This window comes from Gekko japonicus, unplaced genomic scaffold (genome assembly GCF_001447785.1).
Source record: "Gekko japonicus isolate JY-2015 unplaced genomic scaffold, Gekko_japonicus_V1.1 scaffold1567, whole genome shotgun sequence".
In the NCBI taxonomy this organism is placed as follows: Eukaryota; Metazoa; Chordata; class Lepidosauria; order Squamata; family Gekkonidae; genus Gekko; species Gekko japonicus.
In genome coordinates, this window is record NW_015167582.1 from 364,905 (window position 1) to 388,863 (window position 23,959).

Genomic DNA, 23,959 nt, shown 5'->3' on the forward strand with positions numbered 1-23,959 from the left:
TATTTGGTTGAAGCTAGTACAAAACAAGCATACAGTTCTAACGTAGAAGGGGCTTTGTATAGGAGAGTATACATACACAAGAGTGGTGGAACTGGGAGCCTGGAGAATTAGCCCTGTTCCTTACTTATTTATGTTCGGCAGATTCAGAGATTATCACCACTCAGATGAAGATATTGGATTTATACCCTGCCCTTCACTCGGAGTCTCAGAACAGTTTACAATTTCCTTTCCTTCCTCTTCCCACAGGAGACATCCTGTGAGGTAGGTGGTGCTGAGAGAGCTCTGAGAGGACTGCTCTTATGAGAACAGCTCTGAGAGAACTATGACTGACCCAAGATCTCCCAGCTAGCTGCATGTGAAGTAAAATGATCAAAGCATGCTTATAAAATGGCTCCTTCTTTCCACAACTTGCATATACATTTCTGTTCTTGCAACCCTAAATGTCCTTTGTAAGGAGACAAACGGTAATATTGCTCACCAGTCTGCCTTAATCTCTTTGGCTTCAGTTTTTTTATTATTTGCAAGCTGTACACCATTTCCTTTTAAAGAATCGTCAGCTCAGGTGGGGTTGCCGGCCTCAGGTATTGCTGGATATTTGGGCGTGGAGTCTGGGAGGGCAGGGTTAGGGGAGGGGAGGGAGCTCCACAGCAATGTATTGCCATAGAGTCTGCCCTCCAAAGCTGCTATTTTCTCCAAGGGAAGTAATCTCCATAGCTTGAAGTCAGCTGTAATTCTGGGAGATCTCCAGTCCCCACCAGGACGTTGGCAACTCTATGATCAGTAAAGTCAAGTCCAGAGCAGTGACTCTTACATACTGGACCAGTTCACTACCTAAGTGATCCAAGTGGCTGGAGGGCAACAAGCATGAGAGGAGGCAAAAGGCATGTCTGGTGCTTGTCATCATCCTCTACACCCAAGCCACACACACCCACACCCTTGTCCGAGACACACCTCAGAGGTGCTGCCTCTGGAGCTTACCTGGGACCCAGCAGGGTCAACGTGAAAGAAGGGCACTGGGTGCACCAAAATGCATGCACAGCTGCAACAGGCCGACGCCTCAGAGAGCAGTCAGCTGCTGCACTTCTGCACTGGGTTTGATTAGATCACTCCATCAATTCTGAACTGCCCATACCCGGGAAGGAGGCAATGAATTACAGAGAAACACAGCAGGCAGTTGCCTCTTTGATGGGCATTTTGGGCTCACCAAATCCTTTAAAAAGTTAATTTATGATACCTAAGCTGTGCTCTCAAGATATACCAGTGTGCGGGGGAGGGGGGGGATACTGCTTTAGTCATAACCATCTTCTGCTTTTACAGATATTTAATGATCACAGAGTACAGATCTAATATGTCTTGTATGAAAGCAATTTGTACACAGGTGACTAAAAAATTTCTTCAATATTCCAACAAGCTGTCATACACAGATGTCTTGCAAAAGCACGTAATTAACTCAGATATTATGCAATAATGCATTCTACATGCAAAGGCTGCCAGGTTTTTTTTTTTAATTCCTTTCTAAACCAGAAATAATAAAACACATTTTTAAATCTTTGTGAAAACATGAAGGTCTTAGTTTGATTCTGTTTACTAACATGAAAGCATGCTTAGAATTACAGCCTTTTATCATATATATTCTAAAGTCCACTGTAAGTACTCCTCCCTTTCCCCCTTACATTGAGAATTTACATTTGAAAGATTCAGGGCAGAATTCACACCAAGGCTGATTTCGCACTAGAGCTGCCTCGATGTTGCGCCACCGTTTGCCCTGATTCTATTGGTCAATTTCACACCCGAAGCTGCGGGGCTGCATTTTGACTCGCGGCTTCGCCCGATTTTCCCCTGCAGTTTCGTGATCCTGTTTTGAAGTGAGCTGTGGGCCACACAAGCTCATACTGAAATAAGTGTTGTTACCATTCAAAGTGCCACTGGAGTTTTGTTTTATTTCGCTAGGACAGCTGTTACTGTGTGTTAATGTGCCATTAAGTTGCAACCAATTTATGATGCCCTTGTAGGGTTTTCAAGGCAAGGGACTAACAGAGGTGGTTTACCATTGCCTTCCTCTTAGGACAGCTACCCCTTTGCAATTGTAACTGTGACATAGTCAAGCATGTTCCCTCATCTTTGCCACACACTTGCTATTACTTCTGTTTTTGCATGCTCAGATAACTGTGTCACACAAACTCCCAGGCAATATGATTAGACAGATTCATGGAGGAAAGGTCTATCAGTAGCTACTAGCCATGGTGACGAAAGGGAACATTCAGAGGCAGTAAACCTCTGAATACCAGGTGCCTGAAGGTAACCTCAGAGCAAGGCCTCAGCTTCTGTGCTCTGTTGTTCCTAGAGTAAATGGCTGGCCACTGTGTAAAACAGGATGCTGGATTAGATGGACCACTAGTCTGATCCAGCAGGGCTCTTCTTATGGTCTTATATACCTCTCCTTGCCTCTGCCTGATCACACCCAACCTCACATGATCTTGCTCCTTGACTTGACAGGAAATGGGCCTGGCTACTTGCCTCCATCCTAAAAGGACTAGACACAAATCCCTCTGATTCATCCTGGCTGCCAGCCCCCTCAGTTACCTCTGGGTGGATAACTGTTCATTGGCACAGCTCCTGAAGACAAAGTTGCACTGATTAGGATAGTGATTTGACTATGAAGCGGAAAAGTAAAGGACTTTAGATGCACAATCCTACACATTATATACAGCACTTATAAATTCAATGCAGATATGAGAACAGAATGGAAATGGGCTTCTCTGATACCAAGAGGCTATGCGGAGCATAAGAAAAGGTTAATGTGTGGTTGACCTGCACTAAAATGATTATGATTTGATTCTGGATCCTCTGGTTAAGGCAGTACTCCTCGCTCTGTCAACCACAATGAGTTATCACAGAAGGCAAGGAGAGGTTGGTTTTTTTAAAACAGTTTAAAAGCAGGGGCAGCCAGCACTGCAGCCACCTCTACAATTTAATCAGCACACACAAAACAGAGGTTACTGGTTTCAGCATGTTCCTTTCAGGGGATAATGCTACTAGCTGTATTTCCCATATGAATGCTTTTCATATTTATTTTCCTTCCTTCTAAGCATTTTGGCACAAATGAAACAGCTATAGTATCCTACCAGTTCTCGATGCAAGGCTCTTTGTAGACAATCTGCCATGCCTCACCCACTCACCAGGCAATCCTACATGACCTAGGAAATATTATAATCAACGGATTTTCTCTAGGTTGGGAACCAGAGCTGGGTTTTTTAAAAAAATCCCCACCATGGTTGCTCAGAAGGAATTTCCTTTTATATTAAAAATTTATATTTTGACATATGTCTCAATAAAGAACAGTAAAATCATAAAGAATGTAAAACTTTATTCGCAAAAACAAATGGCAGAAAATCAGGAGAACAGTACTTCTTACTGAGATTCAAAATGGATTACGTATTGTGAGTCACTACAACAAATAGGATGTAGGGACATCTAATAAACAATGTAATAGGACTAGGATTGCAGAAATCTGAAACAAGGCATAAGTATTAAACATGAATGCAGTGAGAGCACGATAAAAACATACAGCAACAGTTAATACATATCAGTAGCATAGTTCAAGCCCTGATGTGGATGGCCCAGGCTACCCCAATCTTGTCAGATCTCAGAAGCTAAGCCGGGTTGGCCCTGGTTAGTACTTTGATGGGAAGTCCAGGGTTGCTATGCAGAAGCAGGCAATGACAAACCATCTCTAATTATCTTTTGCAGTGAAAACTCTACAGGGTCACCATCAATCAGCTGAGAATTAACAGCACTTTCCACCACCGATATAGTCCACAGTCCCATTCCCTCTACTGAAACCTCTTCCTGAATCATTCTGTTATAATGCAGCCCTGTGCCTTTATAAAAATGCCCTCCTGTTTACATAGTTTGTGGAAAGCCAGAAGTGTGGGAGCCTTCCTGACCTCCTCAGGTGGTCATTCCATAGAATGGGGGCCACTACAGAGACTGCACAAGTCCAGACAGTTGGTTCAGTTCAAAGTTTATTTCAATACAAGATCAGTAACAATAAGGATAAGGATAAAAATAATAAATAAATAAAAATATAGAATAAAATATAAGATTGAGTGCTGATTGTGAGGGGATGGAGACAGGGAGGTTATTATTAAGACTCGGCCAGCCGCTTGTGTATCCCACATGCCCAAAGGAAAAATTTAGCTACTTTATTTGTTGTCTCCTGGGAGGAATCTGCAAGAAGGAGGGAGATGTAAAGTTGTTCAGGTCTTCCTGGTAGAGTTGATAGGATTGGGGCTATGTACCGAGATTGGATGTCATTGTAGAATGGGCAGTGCAGCAGAACATGGTGGATACACTACTTTCCCTGCCTGGCATGGGCAGAGCCATTGAGGGAGTGGGATGCAATGGTATCTGCCTTCCAGAAGGGTTGAGGGTAGGACATGAAAGCATGCAAGGGTAAAGGTTCTCTGTTATTTGGAGATCTTAAGAAATCTAAAATAATCTGCTGGTCAGAATCATTTGTATGCTGCAGAATAATTGGATGTTTCTGTATCTGTGCCTGATCTGATTGTAGGGTGTGATCCCAGAGCCACTGTTTGTTTCTTTGCCTTTTGGGTACCCAAGACACAGTAGGAGGTGAGGGAAGAGGCCATGCTCCTGGAGTTTCCGCTCAATTGCTCTTTGCAAGGTTGAATGATGGCTATTGGAAAAGATCAGGGGTGCTAGGCCCACTGGACTGAAGGTGAGTTTTAGCCAGTAAGATGTGAGTAGCCAGGCAGTTGGTGATTTTGCCCATTTGTAGAAGGCCCTGTTCAAATTAGTGAAGTCGTGATGTGGCACAGAAGGAGAGATGGTCCTGAAGATATGAGTGTCGAAAGCCATTAAGATCTCTGTATGTGATGGCCAGTACCTTGAATTGAACCCAGTAATTAATGGGCTGCCAATGGATCAACTGCAGAAGGGGTGTAATATAATGCCTAGTTCCTGAGAATAACCAAGTTGCAGCATTCTCCACTAACTAGAGTTTCTGAGCAGGTTTTGAGAGGAGAGTGCATTACACTAGTCTTGATGTTACTGTGGTGCGGGAGTCCAGGTGGCCAGATCAGTCAAGTCAAGGCCATCTTTCAGACTAAACTAAGATGGAAGTAAGTGTTGGGTTTTTTGCAGTGGTTATTAATTTGCCTCACTAGCACTAATGCTGGGTCCAATATAACCCCTAGACACTTGACCAAGTCAGCAAGAGCCAGCTGAATTCCATCAAAAGTAGGAAGCACAATGTATCTCCAGACTTCAGGCTTCCAAACCAGCATTATCTCCATCTTGTCAGGACTCAGATTCAATTTGTTCATACTCAGCCATTTAACCACAGCAGTCAGGCACTGGCTCAAGACCTCTACCACATCCCCATGAGATTTGGATAGAGAGATACAGAGCTGGGCATCATCAGCATTCTGATGGCATCCAATACCAAAACTAGGAGTAATTTTTTCTAAGGACTTTACATTTAAAGTGGGACTCCGCAGGACAAACCCTATACTGATGATAACTGATCTCCAGCTGCAACACTTTGAGCCCAGTCTACAAGGAATGATTTCAGCCAGCCTAAGCGATAACCAGAAAAATATATCAAGGATTTTTAATGCAGAAATCTAATCCAACCAGAATGACTTCTTTCTGGCTATCAGTAGTAACAAATTTATATAAATATAATGCCAATGGTCCCTTTAAGCTGAAAGGAGTTTGTCTTCACAAGCCCTTTGACCAAATGTAGTTGATACATTTAAGTTCACCAATCAGCTTTTTCTAGCCTTCAAGCTATCATGGGAGTGAGAATATTGGTGGGCAGATTTCCCCCCCTTGTGTTCTGTCATTGTTTTGTTTGTTGTGAAAAGTTGGAACTCTTTTATCAGAAGCCACTCTGAGCTACTCAAAGGATGGGTTAGGAATACATAAATAAATGTGATGGGGGTTGTGTAGTTATGTGCTTCTTTTGGAAATAAGTAATAAAAAGAGATAATTTAATCCTGCCTTATTTTTACTTTTGTGATTTTAATTTTTCCAAGCTTGTTTCCAAACACTTTTATACTTTTTCACATGCATCACATGTCATGGGTAACACTGTCCCTTCATCTACATCCTCACCAACAGTGAGGTGAGATTTACATATTTGTTAAAGGTTGATCACAGTGATATGCTTCCTCTGTGGAATCATTAATGAGCTGTCTTGGACCTTGCTAGATATAGATTTTCTGAAAGCAAATTTGTATGTTAATTTGCACATAAAGTGTAATTACCCTTTTGGTGGGGTTGATTTCTTGGCATCTGCATGAGAGAATCATGTTGACTACACCTCGGGTTTTGGGGAGTCTGTATATCCCACAGATGTGACCCTCAACTGGGCTACCAATTGCACCTCCTAGAGCTGTATCAGCCCTCTGACTGAGATAGTGACAGAATAGAGCATCACATTCTGTAGCTAAAGACAGTGATTGCGCCTCTCCTTTTTCTAATAATCTACCCTGAGTTGGAAAAACAGCAATAACCATGGCTTGTCTTCTGCTTCCTGTATCTAAGAGTATGTCCTTCATGCCCTCTAAAGGTACACATCTGGTCCCAAAAGGTTACAGGAAAGAAAACTCTTATGAAGGAGCTGATGTCCAAAAGAAGAAGTCCTCTACCAGAAAATGAACTGCTGTGGACCACTTATGACAGCATCCTTTCAGTGAACATGCTGTTTCATTTCTACTGACCTTAGCTGCCAGATTAGGTAATCCTTGTCCATGCAGCAATGCCACAGTTATACACTTGATGCCACAGTCATTCTTCCAGAAATGAAATGTGATTAAGCAATATCTTTGCTATCCAGGGGTCATTTCCTGCGGAAGCGCACAGGAGTAGAGCTCTGGCAGTAAGGAGCCCAGGGGGTAGGCACATGCAACAAGCCCAGCTCCCAGCTCTCAGCAGCCCTCAGTCGGGCCACAAGGAGCAAGAAGCAGCCAGGTAAGTTGCAGAGCCCCCCCCCCATCCCACATTCAGGTACAAGCTCTCCCTCCTCTGTGAGGGCAGATCTGCGTGTGTCCCCCCCCCCCACCTGGCATCCCAAACCAGGCCTCAGGGCCCTTGACGTACAAGCTCTCCCTCCTCTGCGAGGACAGATCTGCACGTTTCCCCCCCCCCCAATAGCTAGCTATCCAAAAGAGTCCAGTGGTGGGTGTTGCCTTCCGACACACTTCTGGTGATGTCAGGGTGTGTGGCATATGCAAATCAGTTTTCTAATGAGCTCCTGCACCTCTTTTTCTATAAAATGACCCCTGGCTATCACTAAATAAACCAGGTAGCGGGGGAAAGGGCAGTCTGAAAAGAGACTGCCTTGCTGAAACAGTTCTTTTTTACATAAAGACAGAAAAAAAACACCAGAAAAAAGCTAGAATGAATCCTTTTCACTAACGCTTTCTACATACAAGGTATTTTTAAAAAACAAGAGACCAATCAAAATGCCAACTAAAATGATCCTGCCCAGGAAAACTTTATCACTTGATTCAGTTGCTTGTAAGAACTGGACTTTAATTGTGTATAAATTAGGTAGAAATTTATCCATGCTTCTGGTTTTACTTCCAGATGATATAGTGAATTAGTCCTATACATTCTTTCTGAGGGCAAAATATACTATCACAGTGGAATAAAATATTATTGTTGTTCTCATTTTAAAGATGGGGAACTGAGTCTAAAAGAGACATATGGAGAATAATCAGTGCAATTAATAAGACTATTCAAAATCCAGCTCAGGTCTATTTAATTTGACTTGCTCCCAGGAATATGTTCTTAGAATTGCACTAAGAGGCAAGGATAATGAAAGAATGAGAAGAAATGAAGTAACACGTAGAGAGGCTTCATTTTGATAAGGGATGAAAACAAACAGAATGAGCCAAAAGAAAAGAGGTGGGTTGGAAGAGGATTTGAGGTGGTACAAGGTGGTCTTTAGGAGGTGTCCTTGGAGAATGTTCCAGAAAAAAGAAGACAGCTTCCATGTGTATAAACCAGAGTGAGATCATTTATTCAAAATTTATATTTATCATAGCTGTTCTGTGATATTTTATCCAAACTGCCATAATGACCTTTCCACTTCCATTATGTCTGTAATTATGTATCTTGTTAGGTTACTCAAATCCCACTGAAGTCAATGGGGCTCAAGTAGTCAAACTGCACAGAGCATTGCAACTGATATCTTCAGTCACTTTTTGTGATCCTTGTTTCACAGGAGAACACTGATGGGAAACACATGGTGGTTACAGCTTTCGACTAGTATTTGAGATATCCAGGCTTGAATCCCCACTCTCCTCTAGAAGCTTGCTAGGTGATCTAGGGCCAATCATACACTCCCAGCCTAACTACCTCAGAGTTGTTGTGAGGATAAAATGGGAGAGCAGAATACCATAAGCCTCTTTGTGTCCCTACTGGGACAAAGGTTAGCTATAGATGAAGAAAAAATGAATACATAAATAACAAAAGCGCTGAAAGCTCCGTGAAAGCACCATAGCTCAGTGAAAGAGCACATGTTTTGCATTTAGAAGGTCCTAGGTTCAGCACCTGGCATCTGCAGTGAAATGGCAGCATAGCTGGGTAAGACTTCTGCCTGAGGTCTTCTTCAACTACTGCTGGTCAGAGAAGACTACACTAGTCTAGACCTGTGGGTAGTCTGACTTTGTATGGCAGCTTTAAGTGACAGGAACCGACTTATAGCTTCAGACTTATAGCACTTAGATACTCCTGGTTTCAGACCCTGGCTCCTCCAGGCAAAACGACCTCAGGTTAGTGAGTCTGGACAGTCCTATCTGCAGCTAATCATAAGAACATATGAGTCCTGCTGGGCCATCTAGTCCAGCATCCTGTCTCACACAGTGGCCAACCAGTTATTCTAGAGGTCCAACAACAGGGTATAGTGGACAAAGCCATGTTGCCTACTGGCACTGGTATTCAGAGGTTTACTGCCTCTGAACATGGAAGTTCCCTTTACATACCAGATTCCCTTTAGTCACCATGGCTAGTAGCCACTGATAGACCTATCCTCTATGAATCTGTGTGAATCCCTTTTAAAGCTCTCCATGCCCGTGGAAATCACTACATCCTCTGGTGGTGAATTCCTCATTTTAATCACTTGCCGTGTAAAGTCGGCATACATAGTATTGGGTCAAGCGGGCCAATGATCTGGATGTAATAGCTTTGTATGTCATTACAAGACTCATGTTCAGCTTGTCATTTACACAATTGTCATAACCTGCAGCACATTCTGAGTGTTAGTTTTATAATAGCTGTGATATTATTCATGATGCTCACGTGCCATCACATGCTTTGAAGTAAATGTTCTAGCACTCTAGAAGAATCTGAAAATCAATGTGCAAAAAAGAAAGAAGGAAAGAAACTCTACTTGCAAAAACAGCACCTTCCTAATTACTATTACTAGAAATGGACAGGCATCACTATAATGGATTTATTTATTTAATTCATTTAATTTATACCCCGCCCTCCCCCTAAAGCAAACCACTTACCCCATCTTAAAAGGAATAATTTGCTGTGTAGTAGTAAATGTCTTCCATAAGGCTTCTCACAGATAATGCCCATGAGATATAGCTCTACCTTGAAGATGAACGATAACTACCAAAGAATTAAGTTATCTGGGGAACCCCTAATATTCCATAGGCTAAAGGGAAAACCTTTTTGAGCATGCGTGTCATATTTTTCCTAGTACAACAGTTGCTATCGTGATTCCAAGCACTGTACTTGTGTATCACTGTGAGTGCTTGCTCTGTAACCATGGAATCAATCTACATCATGGCTGTAACAGAGAGAAAAATATCCAACATCTTCCTACAAGGAAAAGAAGAAGAAAAAACACATTCTAATCTCTGAAAACTAGTGGTTGTCAGCTGGGCTCTGTGAGCAACAATGTTACTGACCTAAGGTAGGTCACAGCAGTAGCACCCTCACCATTATCTTTTTGTTGTCTACTTTTTCTCAAGAGGTAGAAACAGAGTGCGAAAAACAGAAAGAGTAAAAAACACAAAAAGAAAAAGCACAGGTGTAAAGAAATGTACGGTCAGTGATTAAGAGTGGAGTCCCACATTACAGGTGGAGATTAAAGGTGAATCCTGGTCCCAGAAAGGTTGATGACTAATCTCTCAAAATAGTACATTAAGATACAAGTAATGAAGTAAGACAAACAAGAAGTGAAATGACTAACTACACAAGGGCTGTGTTTCTCCCACAAAAACAGTATGCCGTTCATGAATTGACTCAGATGCCATCTCTACATATTCCCCATCCCCGCAAAGAATTATTCTAGGATACAGAACACAATCTGCAATCTCCTTCTAGAGCTGACATTTGCAAATAAAGAATGACATTTGCTTGTAAATGTTCCATTTAAATTTATCTTTGCTTTCTGGCAGAACACAGTCAAGCTATTAATATGCGGACAGGCCATGTTATCAATGTATGAGGATTTTGATGATGCTACTGTAAGAAGGAAGTGCAGACTTGAGACCAGAACATCATACCATTTACGCTGACACTAAAAAGATAGTAAAAGTATCAGACCATAGAGTCAACACTAGCTAGAAGGTGTGAGTTGCAATATTCCTCTAATATTCTCCACTGCCTTCATCATGCCCAGGTCATTTAAATTTTACTGCAGGGATAGTGTTTGCAAAGGATCTGAAGGTAACAGAAACACCGCTAACAAGAGTGGCCCAACAGAAAGTGGAAGACTTTCTATACAAATAAATGACGTATTAAAGGAAACAGAAGGATCTAGTAAATATGAGATTTGGGGGAAACCATGAAACAATTTCTTTGTTACTGGAACCCTTTTTAAAAAATAAAAGTATATATGAGACTCTAAAATATATTATGTATATATGCCAACTATGGTAAATGAACATATAAACATGCCATATAACAAGCCAGATTCTTGGTCCAGTATTGGTCCAATGAGCGGAAACAGCTCTCCAGACAGAGGAATTTCAGGCAGACAGAAATTTCTTTCCTAATACCAGCTAGCTGAGAGCCTTTAACTGGAATGAACCTGAAAACCTTCAGCATGCACTCTGTCACTGAACTATGCTCCTTTCCCAAGCAGGTACAATGCAAGTACAGTTGTTTTAAGATATGCAAAATCTTCACCTAGTTCATACTATATAGACCATTTATGTTAATTTAAATTTGAAATGTTCCACAATTTAAATTGGAAGCAGCTGTTAGTATGAGCCAACTGATAATTTTCACAGGCGACAACTTTGCTTCTTGTCCAACGTGCAACCCCCAGATGAAAACTGTCGTTATTTGACAAAGAGGGGAATGACCATAAACATCTGGAGTTTTAGCAACACGACAAGAATCTCTCTTTCAAATGTTATGAATGATTCACCAAGATACAGAGCACAGTCAATCAAAAAACTCATCTGTCATGAAAGAAAGAAGCAGGGAGTTGATGATCTTACTGTTGGTTTCCTGGCTAGGTTAACTTCTGCTGCTGTCCTAATTCCAGTATAACATGTATTATACTTTTAAAATATTTTGTTAGACACCTTGTGGATACATATATTACCAATAAATACATAATTACAGATGCATGATTTTGCAAGATTGTTTGAGTTACACTGACTTCTTTCAAACTGTGCTAAGATGTTATTAGCTATTTTAAAAAGCTGGAAAATGTTAGACATCTTCTATTGCTTCTCTTAATTTTAGGGCATGTTTGTCTAGCACTTGACACAAAGATGAGGAATAGGTTTCTTTGTAGGGAGGAGTCATGGATCAGTAGAGGAGCATCTGCTTGGCATGCAAAAGGTCCCAGTTTCAATCCCCGGAATCTCCAGTTAAAAGGATCAGGTAGGAGGGGATGTGAAAGACTTCTACCTGAAACCCAAGAGACCTGCTGCCAGTCAGAGTAGACCCTGACAGTCAATTTCATGCATTCAAATGCTGTTTTTTAAAACAACAACAACAACAACAACAACAACTCGTTAATAAATCAGAAAAATCAAACAAAACTACAGTGGCACCTGAAAAACTATGAACATTTATTTCAATATGAGTTTTCATAAGTCATAGCTCACTTCCCAAAAGCTCATATTGAAATAAACATTGTTGGTCTTCAGCCACTCGACTTTTGTTTTATTTTGCTACAATGACTAACACGGCAACCCCTTTGCAATAATTCAGGAAGCCACTGTCAGGGAAAAAAATTAATCATTCCCATTACAGATATAAAAAGCATCCAATATTTCTCTTTCAGAACCTGACAATGGCAGCATCTCAGTACATTACTGTACTGCTACAGTTAGATGATAATTTGGTGTTTTGTACTGTATACATTCTCTCTGTTTTCTGCTACCCCCAATTTAAGAAGCAAAAGTGTACTCTTTGTACACGTAATACATAAAGTACATATCTAATCCTTGTCATTTGGGGGATTTGAATGCATACTGTGGCTCAGCTGGGGGAACATGCCTTGTGTGCACAAAGTATCTGTTTCTTGGTTCAGCTACCTGTGTTACAAGGGAGACACGTACATGCTAGTTTCTTGGTTCCTATGTTACAAGGGAGACACATACATGCTAGCACCTCCACACATTTGGAGGAACTGAAGCTCCCCAACTTAAGAAAATAGGATTTCAGGTAACGTGATGGGAGATACTGGTGTCAGATCCTGGAAAACCGCTGCCAGTCATAGTGTAGACGATAATACTGGGCTAGATAAACCAATGGTTTGACTCAGTGTGAGAATGAAGAGAGTTTGAACACACATTTGCAGCATTTGCTTTCGGGGCAGAGAATTTGTGTTCAAACCACTTCCCACCACACAATGCATGCAGCAACTTCATATGTTCACCTGTGGGCAGTGCAGCTGCAAAGCTCTGCTTCAGCCACAATATGGGACTTACTTCTGAGCATAGGATTACATTGTAAAGGTTTTGCAATGGTTTTGCATCTGGGACCTAATGCAGTCCTGTAGGTCACAGTGTAGGATTCAGCGGACCTCAAACAACTGAGCTCAATCCCTGCTTGGCTATAAGAACCCTGCATAGCTTTTGGCAAGCCTCAGTTCTCCTCTCTGTTAACAGGGAGTAGTAATGGCCATTACCTGGGACCTACCAAGGACTGAGACTACAAGTTAATTTGTACTTAAATGTACCATACGAATAACTGTGAAAAATAATTGATTCAAAATAAGACTCCCAAAACATAGAGGGAAAAGATAATATACACCACAGTAATATGGAATTAGTGTTACGTTCTAACCAAAACATCTGAAATCAGGAAACTTGCAAAATTTGCACACTTATCAGTATCACATTCCTGCTTGCCCCATAGTTACTCTCCAACACTGTAATCTTCAAATCACTTTTTTTTCAGAATAATCCTATTGAGATCATTCCAGGAGAAATGACCAAAGCTTGTAGACTTTCAGTTCTTGTACAAGTGAAACACCCTTGGGGCTCAGGAGTATTCTGATCAGAAATGTACATGTTTTCTACCTACAGCAGAGAGTACGTTTAAAGTTATGCAGAGAAATTTGAAATTTGAAATTTAAATATATATATATACACACACACATACATACATACATCATCAGCTTCCTAGCCAATCCATAAAGCAGTCTGGAATGTCACTAATTTCTCTTTGTGCCATAGTGGTAATATGAACAGTTTGATCATTCTTTTAAAGAAAACATTCATGTATTCAGTAAGATCTCATGCAGAATTATGCAAACACCTTAGGCCACATTTATAGATCAACCAATTTTTCTTAGAATATTCTTAGCAACAGCAAATGTGTTTATATGACCAAGCATCACAGCCCGTCTGTTAAATTCAATTATGTTCTACTCATGGTTTCATAATCACATAATGCTATCCCTGACCCAACAAAAATCCTGGAGGGGCACATTTGAAATATTACTTAATCTCCAGGAATATAACACTCAGGGGGAGCCCAGGGCTCACCAGCTCACTCCTCTCCTTCCTTTACTATTGGTAGAAGAAACCTCGTGGACCTGAAATCTCATGTCCAGGTAATTATCTTCTACTTACAGTCAAGAGAGCAGAGTGCTTGCAAGCTCAAGCCCTGCGTGATGTCAGCCCAGACAGACTCCCAAGGGCACAGTAAATACTGTCCTTGTAAATACTGTCCACAGTAAATACAGGCCTTAAACTGGTTTCTGACAGATCAATCTCTCAATCAGAAAGGATTGCTTTATTGCTTATTGTCAACATATTTTACAGCTTTTTAGCTACCTTTTGTATTACCTTCAGTTCTACATGTCCCAGGCTTCTATACAATGGTCAATCAGCTTCCCCACCTGTCAGTCCTGTTACATCATGATATCCTTAAATGCAAGAGTCACTGGGGGGGGGGTGTCCAGAAGAGACAGGACACTCTTAAGATAATTACCACTAGATCTGTCCATCACACAGGCAGCAGAAAGCAATACATGAAGATGTTTCAGAATTCTGGGTACCATACCCAGCAATATTGGGACTATTATTTCACTGGCATGCTAGGGCTCCACGAGATTATACGGCGTGTATATCTACACACAAAACAGAAAGCACATTGACACTAGCTTTGCCATCAACAATGAACTGGCCAGCTGTGGCAAAGAAATTTGCCTAGATTCAAGTGATGGGCTGGACAGCATGATGTTATGACAACTAAGAGGCAATCACAGCCAAACTGCAGCATCAGTGTTCATACATGTTCTGGTAAGCATTCAAGCCTAGGAATTATAATATCTAGCTGGCTGCTCCTGGGACACAGAAGTTTCCCAGATGAAAATAACAATGGCAACTGTCAGGGTTAAGGCCATACCCTTTTTAATGTCTTCATTCCCACATGCCAGTTCAGAGCACCTGCATCTCCAGTTCTACCACCTGCCTGAGCATCAACAAAGCCCATTCAAACCATTTCACCTTGCTGACACCTCTGTCAAACAAAGGGACACGTTCCCTCCAGCTCAAAGCTTGTAAAACTGGAGGGACACAGACCCAAGCACATGGTCTGATCACTCACCCAGTCCTCGAAGTGGCGGCTCCCATTCTGCAGCAGGTCCTCAAACTGGATAGTGCAGTTTGCCACAAAATCATCGTACCCAATGGGGGCATCGTGGAAAACAGCCATCTCAATCTTCCTGCCATTACTAACATCAGTAACAAACTCATCATTCCAGGCAGGGCTGTTAGTTTTCTGCTTGGTCGAGGTCTGCCCGATCCTGGAATCGTCCACGTTGAGGGCAATGTAAGGGTCCAGCAGAAAGGTCTGAGGCCTGGGTCCCACCGCATGCCTTAGTGACCAGGCTGTGGGTTTAAGATTCACCGCTTCGCAGATTTTAATTTTCAGCATGCCATTGAAAACCACCATGGTTAGATGGCTTCACTTTTTTCCTGGGATCAAGCACACTCTGGAGTGAGAAGGGAGGTGAGGAGATTTCTCCAATAAATAAGGCAGGTTTGAGCGAAGGGGTGGAGGAGGCTAAGGCTATTTGGGGGCTCCTTCTTGTTGCTTTTGCTACCTATGATTATTTCGCTTTTCCTCTTGAGACATCCAGTGAATGAAGGCACACGCGCGCACACATATGTACAGACATATATGTATTTCCTCGCCTGTGTGTTTTCTAACGGAAAAACAGGGAGGGGACAGGAGGGAAAGGGAGGGGGGGGGACGTCCCTGCTTGCAGAAATCCCAAATGCAATCCGAGCAACAATCGAGAGATCCTCGGAGGGTGGCTGTGACACAGACTTTCGCCCCCTCCTCTTCCTTTTGTTTTCCTTTCTAGATCATAATCCTGGATCCGTCTCCTGCAAAAAGCAATCCGAGGCTCTTGCACGCGCTAGTGCTGTCTTGTCTGTGCAGCGGCGGCGGCGGCAGCAGCAACAACAGAGGAGAGGGAGGGAGGGAAGGCGGGAGGGGGGGAACCAGAAACACCAAACCAAGCAGCCCTGCCTACTTCACAGCCTCCCGATTGAAAAATCACACAGCCCGGGGAACCTTACATCCGCATCGGCTGCAGGAGCCTCCTCGCTTTCTCCTCCTCCGCCTCCTCCTCCAAGGCCAAGGATCCAGTGGATCGAATCCAATGCATGAGGAGAGACTGCTCCGGACCGGACCGCTCGGGAGATTTTTGTTTTGCTGTGTTTCAAAATAAGGACCGTGATCCCACCCAATAGCCTTCTGGACGGCTCTTGTGCCGCTGGCTCGGCTCGGCTCGCCAGTGAGAAGCGCCACCCCACCTCTCTCTCGCTCTCTCTCTTTCTCTGTGTCTGTCTCCCTAATGCAGGAAATGCGCAAAAGACGTCAGTGTGAGTGTGTTTGTGAATAGAAAGTTTTGCCTGTTGGGGGAGCAGTACGCTCCAAGCGAGCACCGGCAAAGCAACAGCTCCGAGCGAGGGAAAGAAGAACAGGCACTGCCGCTTTCGGGGGTCGTGACTTGCCGCAGCTCTCCTGGGCAAGAACTAGAAAACAAAACCCTCCCGCCCGTTTCGGAAGTTGTTGTTCTGGCTGACGGTGGCGGCGGGAAGGGCTGGATGTGTGTGTGAGAGAGAGAGCTGCTGTTCAGAAAGGGTTGCCCTGCTCAAAGTGAGAGGCTGTCAAACGTCCCACTCAGCAGACATCACGGGGGCGTGCTTTTCAGTACCGCCCCCCCCATCTCTTATCCACGAACCCCATACCGACCCATCAATTCCACTGCAGATGAACGCTATTATTTACTTAGGTATTGCTTTGCAGAGTGCCACTGGTGTGCAGCATGCGGTTTGCCAGAGAAAACAAATCCCTACCCTGAGGAGTATACAATCTCAAATTCGACACAGGAGAGAGGGAAATGAAGGCCAGTGATAAACGGGGAAAGGATATGAGTTCTTTGGACCAGGGCCTGGAAAGCCACTGCCAGTCAGAATACATAACGAAGGACTAACTAGGCCAATTCTGTGTTAGGGTGGAGACAGTCGAAGTGTCAGGAGCCATTGGCTTTCAGGGCAGAGAATATGGTAGGATCCACACACACACCTTTGGATATGAGCTATTGTCATCATTCACCTGGCTCTACGGGGAAATCCAGGAGATTAATTATTACAGTTCCGCAATACTGAAGGACATGTGGGTCCGGTATTCATTAGGTTCAAGCCACTGCCACCACAAAATGCACACAGAAGCTTTCCATGCTGCCTTGCAGATACCACAACTGATAAGATCATTTTGTGGCTGTGGCCCACCACCCCCTGTCAGAATTCCAAAGGTGCCCAGAAGCTCAAAATATATGAAGACCCCTGTGCTGGACTATTGTCTTAATGTTGTAAAGCTGAAAACACTAACACTTCTCCCCCATGTCCAGTTGCTTCCATTTTCCCTAGAGAAGCAAGTTCTCTGGCAATGATATGTCACTTGGAGTCTTCCAAAGGAGATCCTAGGCAGTGCTTAATGTCTGATATCACAGCTGATTGGGGTGGGGGGTTGTGCCTGTTATTTTTGAGAGGTAAAGAAAAACCATCTTGATCTGCTCATTCAGAGCTCCACAAATATACAAAGAAAAGCAATGGACCTGCAAGGATTTGTGGAGGGCATCTCATTTTCCCTTTCCCAGTATTTCCCTTCCCTTCCCTGAAAGCCCCTATAGGTTCTCTCCTTTTCCTGCTTCCTTCCTGCCCACCCGGCAACCTATTTTTATACCCCCCCCATCTTCAGCTTTCCCTCCTTTCCTCCTGGCAGCCTCTACCAAGAAAAATTATGGTCCAGTTGTACAGTGCCAGCCACTGAGCTGGGCCCAGTTTCATGATGGAGATTTGCAAAGATTTTCAGGGGGGTGCCTCATTCCCCCCCTTGTACCCCCTTCCCTACAGTATTTCCTCTTTCCTTCCTCCTGGCAAACCCCATATCCTCACCTTTCCCTGCTTCCTTCTCTCCTTACCACCCACCCACCAACCTATCAGTTTAGTGTAGTGGTTAAGTGTGTGAACTCTAATCTGAGAGAACCAGGTTTGATTCCCCACTCTTCCACATGCAGCTTCTGGATGACCTTGGACAAGCCATAGTTCTGACAAGAGCGGTTCTTGAAAGAGCAGTTCTCGAAAGAGCTCTCTCAGCCCCACCTACCTCACAGGGTGTCTGTTGTGGAGAGGAGAAGGGAAAGGAGTTTATAAGCCGCTCTGAGACTCTGAGTGAAGGACGGGGTATAAATCCAATCTCTTCTTCTCCTCCTCTTCTTTTACCTAACCCCATCTTCAACTATATTATTCCATGTATATCTCACCTAGTGTTGCCATCCTCCAGGTGGTGGCTAGAGTTCTCCTGGAATTACAACTGATGTCCAGATGACAGAGATCAGTGCTGGTGGGCCTGAACCCAAGGAGTCTTCCCTCAAAGGCCAAGACAGCCCTGGAAAGGGCCCTCCCATTCCCCCTGCCATTTACTAACAACAACAAAACATGGGTTAGAGCTGACAATACTGTGTGGTTGCCTAGCAATGGCCACTGAGGACATTCATTTCCTAAAGCTACAGGTGCTGCTTCTATTATCGGGGGGGGGAGTTAACTCCCCCAATGACTTTATTTTATTAAATCTGGGACATTTTCCAGGTTCATAGAAAGATCTGTCTTGTCTCTTCATGGCTCCAGCCTCTGGATTCAAGTATCAACAGATCTGGCCATGTTGATAATTACATATATTGAATCATGGCTCTGGCTTAAAAAGGGGGGTTATAAGATGTGGATAATAAATCACGTAACAAATGTTGTTCAGTGCATGTACTGTAAACACACTGGCCACAGCTTCCTAGCAAGCAGTAAAATTCATATATGTGTAGCCATTAAACACTATAGGTGACATGTTGTTTCATACCCTGAAGTACCCTCATTTTGAGGATAGGAATTATGCTATATTTGAAGCAGCCCTTAGTTACTGCAGCTGCTCCAGACAGGAGTCCTAGAACTAAAAACACATCTGTGGGCTCAGTCGTGGGATGCTGGGTGCCAAGTGCCCAAGCCTCATTACCAAAGCCTTGGAGATTTGAGGCATTCTACTGATACATTGTATCTTTAACAATGCAGTGGAAAATGGGAGTCCAGGTGGTACTAATTTTTTGTTCATTTTAGAAAAATCGCGCTGCCTAGAAAACGAACATGTCAGGGATGTAGCCTGGCCTTTCTACTGACATGCTAGCTTTCTAGTGGAGATAGGGGAGAGATTGTATGAAAAAAGCTGGATCATGTGAGTCTTAAGATATATAGCTAAGTGACTACCAGGCGGAACAGAGATGTCCAGTTCAAGACAGGAATGCTACAAATATTTGCCTCTATACACACAGCTTTTACATATAACAATATTGTTATTATTTGTTATGCTTTTGCTCTTCAAGGTGGATTGCAGCTGCAGGTGGTGCCTGGCCCTGAATACTGCCTAGCTGTGAGCCCAGCATCAGGTCACCTGAGGCCAGAATATAGCCTCACTATCCTGCTGGCCAATACCACACTAAGAAGAGCTACTTGGTCGTCCCCCACCACCACCACAACAAAAACCCAGAAACCAGAACTGCTGGAACTATGCATCACTTTGATATTTAACATATGAAGCTTTCCAGCCTCACTGTTTGGAAATGTTATATTCATAAATAACATTAAGCAGGGCGAGGCCTTGCTGAATGGCCAAAGCTTTGGAATATCTCAGGCTTAAAACAATCACAAGGGGGGGATGTTATTTAGAGAAAACAGAACATAGCAAGTCAAACATATAGGAAGGTACTATACATAACTGACATATTAACATAGGTAATATTTTACTTGAGATGAAAAAATGCTACCTCAGGGCAAGAAACTGAGAATGGCTTCAGCTGTTATACAAAGTTCTATAACTACAAAGGCTTCACATTTCCAAGGTTTGTGCTGCTTCCGCCATCATGTCTGTAGAGGAAAGTATACAATATCGTACAGCCCAATTCTATGGATGTTTATTCAGAAATTAGCATAGAAGTGTAGCTATAATCTCTGCACATTCTGAGGCAGTATAATTTTGATGTTACAAGGTAGAAACCTAGCAATTAAAATATGATCAGGGTCCAAAACCCAGTTCTCACTGGTACCTATAGGCTTGGGGGGGGGCATATGTTAAGTTATATTTAATAGGTTGAAGAGATAGTGGTAAGAGGACATTGGGTAGGATCGAACCCTACTCTCTGCTTGCTGCAAATCAAAACCAGTCATTTACGAATAGCCACAGCACTTTTATTTATATGAGCAAAGAGGAGGATCATATCGAGACTAGTGCCAATATATGACATTAGCACATGAGATGATGTAGAAGCCTGCTGTGAATATTTATTACTTTTTTTAGGATTTTCCATCCAGCTGTTAAGTTATTCCCTCACCTCTTTTCATCTATCTTAAAATCAAAATCCCTTTGGAAGCCTTTTAGCACTTTCCAAACTGTGATAAATTGTTGACAAATGTAAGGCTTGGATGCAGACAGGACTGGAATCCTTTCCCCCTTTTAATTGCTTTGATCAGCTGCAGCTGGCTCATGTTAACCCCCAGCATTTCTCGCTAAGGGACAGTGAGGTAACGTGTAGGGATTTGAGCATGTGCTCCTGCTGGGCAGCATCAGCTGCAGAGTCATAACTCCCTGCACCGAGGCGGGAGAGCCTTGGCTTCTAGAGCAAGAATTTCCTCAGCCCTTTAAGTGCCTGGGAAGCAAACGGAAAACCAAAGGGAAACGGACTTCCCAGCTGGATCTGAGACTAACATTACAAGCACGGCAACAGTGGATTCCCTCCATTAATGAGAAGCTGACTGGGGAGGGGAGGAGCAAACCACTAAAACAATGCAGCCGGATCCATGAGTTAGTTCCTCTGAACACTGTATCTGACACCGGTCAATTTCCTGTGGGGAGGCAATCAGATATAACCACACATGATTGTAGCTCCTAGTAACATAAGAGCCCTGCCAGATCAGACCAATGGTCCATCTAGTAGAGCATGCTGTCTCAAACAGTGGCCATTCAGTTCCTCTCGAGGGCATAGAGGCCAAGACCTTCCCCTAATGTTGCCTCCTGGCTCTGGGATTCAGAGGTTTAGTGCTCCTAAATGTGGAGCTTCCCTGCAGTCACCATGGCTAGTAGCTATCCTCCTTGAATCTGTTTAATCCCCTTTTAAAGCTATTTATTCCTGTGCCCATCACTACATCCTCTGGCAGCAAATTCCACATGTTAATCACTCTATGTATAAAGTAGAATTTCCTTTTGTCCGTCCTGAACGTACTGCCCAACAGCTTAATTGGATGCCCTTGAGTTCTAGTATTTTGGGAGAGGGAGGAAAATGTCTCTTTGTCAACTCTCTCCACCCCATGCATCATTTTATAAACCTCTATCATGTCCCCTTAGCTGTCTCTTTTCTAAACTGAAGAGCCCTACATTATTTAGCCTTTCTTCATAGGAAGGTGCTCCATTCCCTTAATCGTCTTGGTTGCCCTCCTCTGTACTTTTTCTAGCTCTGTGATGTCTTTTTTGCGATACAAGGACCAGAACTGTACACAGTATTCCAAATGAGGCCACACCATAGATCTTTACATTACAATATTGGTCATTTTATTATCAGTCCTTTTCCTAATAATCCCTAACATGCAATTTGCCTTTTTCACTGCAGCAGCACACTGGGTTGACACTTGCATTGAGCTATCCACTACAACCCCAAGATCCTTTCCCTTCTCAGTCTCAGCAAGTTCAGACTCCATTAGCCTATACCTGAAGTTGGGAGATGTTTTTGTTCCAATGTGCATCACCTTACACTTACCAAGACTGAACTTCATTTGCCACATTGTCACCCCACTCACTCAGTTTGTGGAGGTCCTCTTGGAGCTCTTCACAGCCAGCCTTGTTTTTCACCCTCCTGAATAATTTTGTGTCATCTACAAACTTGGCCACTACACTACTCAACCCTAGTTCTAGATTATTTATGAATCATTTAAAAATACCGGCCCCAATACTGATCGTTGTGGGACCCCGCTGCTTACTTCCCTCTGTTGTGAGAACTGTCCATTGATTCCTACTCTTTGCTTCCTCTCATTTAACCAGTTTTAAATCCATAAGAGAAGCCATTCTTTTATCCCATGACTCCTAATTTTACTCAGGAGCCATTGGTACATTACCTTGTCAAAAACCTTTTGAAAGTCCAGGTATATAATGTCTACTGGGTTACCATTGTCTACATGCTCGTTCACTTTCTCTTTTTCAAACACTTTATTAAGATTTTTCAAATCACAAGCAATCAATAAAACATTCAGTTGAACAAACATAGGTGGTGGTCACATGTGTGAGATAATGCAGGGGGGGGGGAGCAAGGCTATTCCCTCCAGAGGAATTTGACCCGCAGTTGCATGATCACACAGTCCTTTGAAGCTGCGGGGTCAGCCCGCCACTGCGTGATCAGACACAACCGCGGGTGAGTTGGGTGGGGTTTTTTTGCCGTTTGTTCCCGATGCACTTAAATGGGGAATCGATGAATTGCGTCTCAGCACTCAGGGCTCTCTATGGAGTATGCAATAATGCGCATACTGAGAAGGGGGGGAACAATGGCACCGAGTCGAGATGGCCTGATCAGACCATCCCGATGCCATGAGAGCGCACTGGAGTGATCAGACAGGGGAAAGTCCATCCATGGCCTGTAGCAACCCATTTGCTACCTGACTTTCCCTGCTGTCTTTTTACTCTGCTTCTCCGGCAGAGCAAAACAGGTTGCTGATGGGTGCGGGGTGCTTCCCAGATGTTCATGTCTGATCACGCCCTTTAAATCTGCCCAGAATTTGTGCCTATGGCATGGCTACTTGTGTGTGTGATCGCGCCCATAGAGAAGTAAAAATAGAATACAATGTAATTGTCAACATACATATTTAAGCATATATTGAATATCTACAAAGGAAAAGGTAGATTATATCCTATCATACTATTACGTACTGTTAAGTGCAGTAGGATATTAGTCTAATAGTGACAGCAATGCAGTTTTCTTTGTTCCTGTACTTGTCCTTTGGTGAAGTAAATTGAAAGCTTTAAATTCACTTGGAATAACCTCTTGTTCAGCCAAATATTCCAGTGCTTTTGTGCACTTTCTCAAAGAACTCCAAAAGGTTGGTGACTCAGGACTTCCCTTTGCAGAAGCCCTGCTGATTTTCCCTCAGCAGGCTTTGTCCCTCTATATGCCTAACAATTCTATCTTTGATTACAGTATCTACTAGTTTGCCTGGGACAGACATTAGGCCAACTGGCCTGTAATTTCCTGGTTCCCCTATGAATCCCTTTTTAAAAATTAGTGCCACATTTGCTCATCTCCAGTGTTCTGGTACAGCAGCTGAATTTAGCGATAGGGTTCATATACGGATTAGTATATGCTGCCTCACATCTGAGTTCTTTAAGAACTCTTGGCTGTATGCCCTCAGGACCTAGAGACTCATTCTTTTCTAATTTCCCCAGTGGGTCTAGAACTTCATCTCTGGTCACCTCAATTTTGTCTCAGTTCTTCAGATTCCCTTCCTGAAAATAGGGGCTGTAGCATGGGTACATGCCCCACACTTTCCACAGTGAACATAGAACCAAAAAAATGTCCCCATCTTTCTTTAGCATTTATGATGTCTAGGAATCTCATTTCTATAGCATGACTTGAACACATGGTTACCCAGTCATTGTGAGGGTAGTTGAAGTCTCCCAGTATAATAAAATTATCTGCTTTAGTCACCTTCCTTCTCCATCTCAATATCAGCCTCAAGGGTTGGATCAGGTGGATGATAGTACACCCCCACTTTTAAGTAACCTTTAAGTATTTCCACCCATGTTGCTTCTATTGGGGAGTTAATTCCCCTGATGTTTGCTCTTCCATGGCTTCCAGCTGCACTACTGATGGGCAAATTTCCTAGAGGTATGGGAAATTATA

The 23,959-nt window shown here is 43.1% G+C and overlaps 1 protein-coding gene across 1 annotated transcript in view; it reads right to left on the reverse strand.

Moving 5' to 3' along the window:
* LOC107112713 (protein kinase C epsilon type-like) overlaps nucleotides 1-15,796 on the reverse strand; it is a 186,514-nt gene extending 170,718 nt beyond the window's left edge. The window contains exon 1 of the mRNA XM_015413897.1: nucleotides 15,070-15,796. Coding sequence (XP_015269383.1) covers nucleotides 15,070-15,417 — 348 coding nt within the window. The 5' untranslated portion in view covers nucleotides 15,418-15,796. The remainder of the gene's footprint in view (nucleotides 1-15,069) is intronic.
* Nucleotides 15,797-23,959: the final 8,163 nt, after the last annotated feature.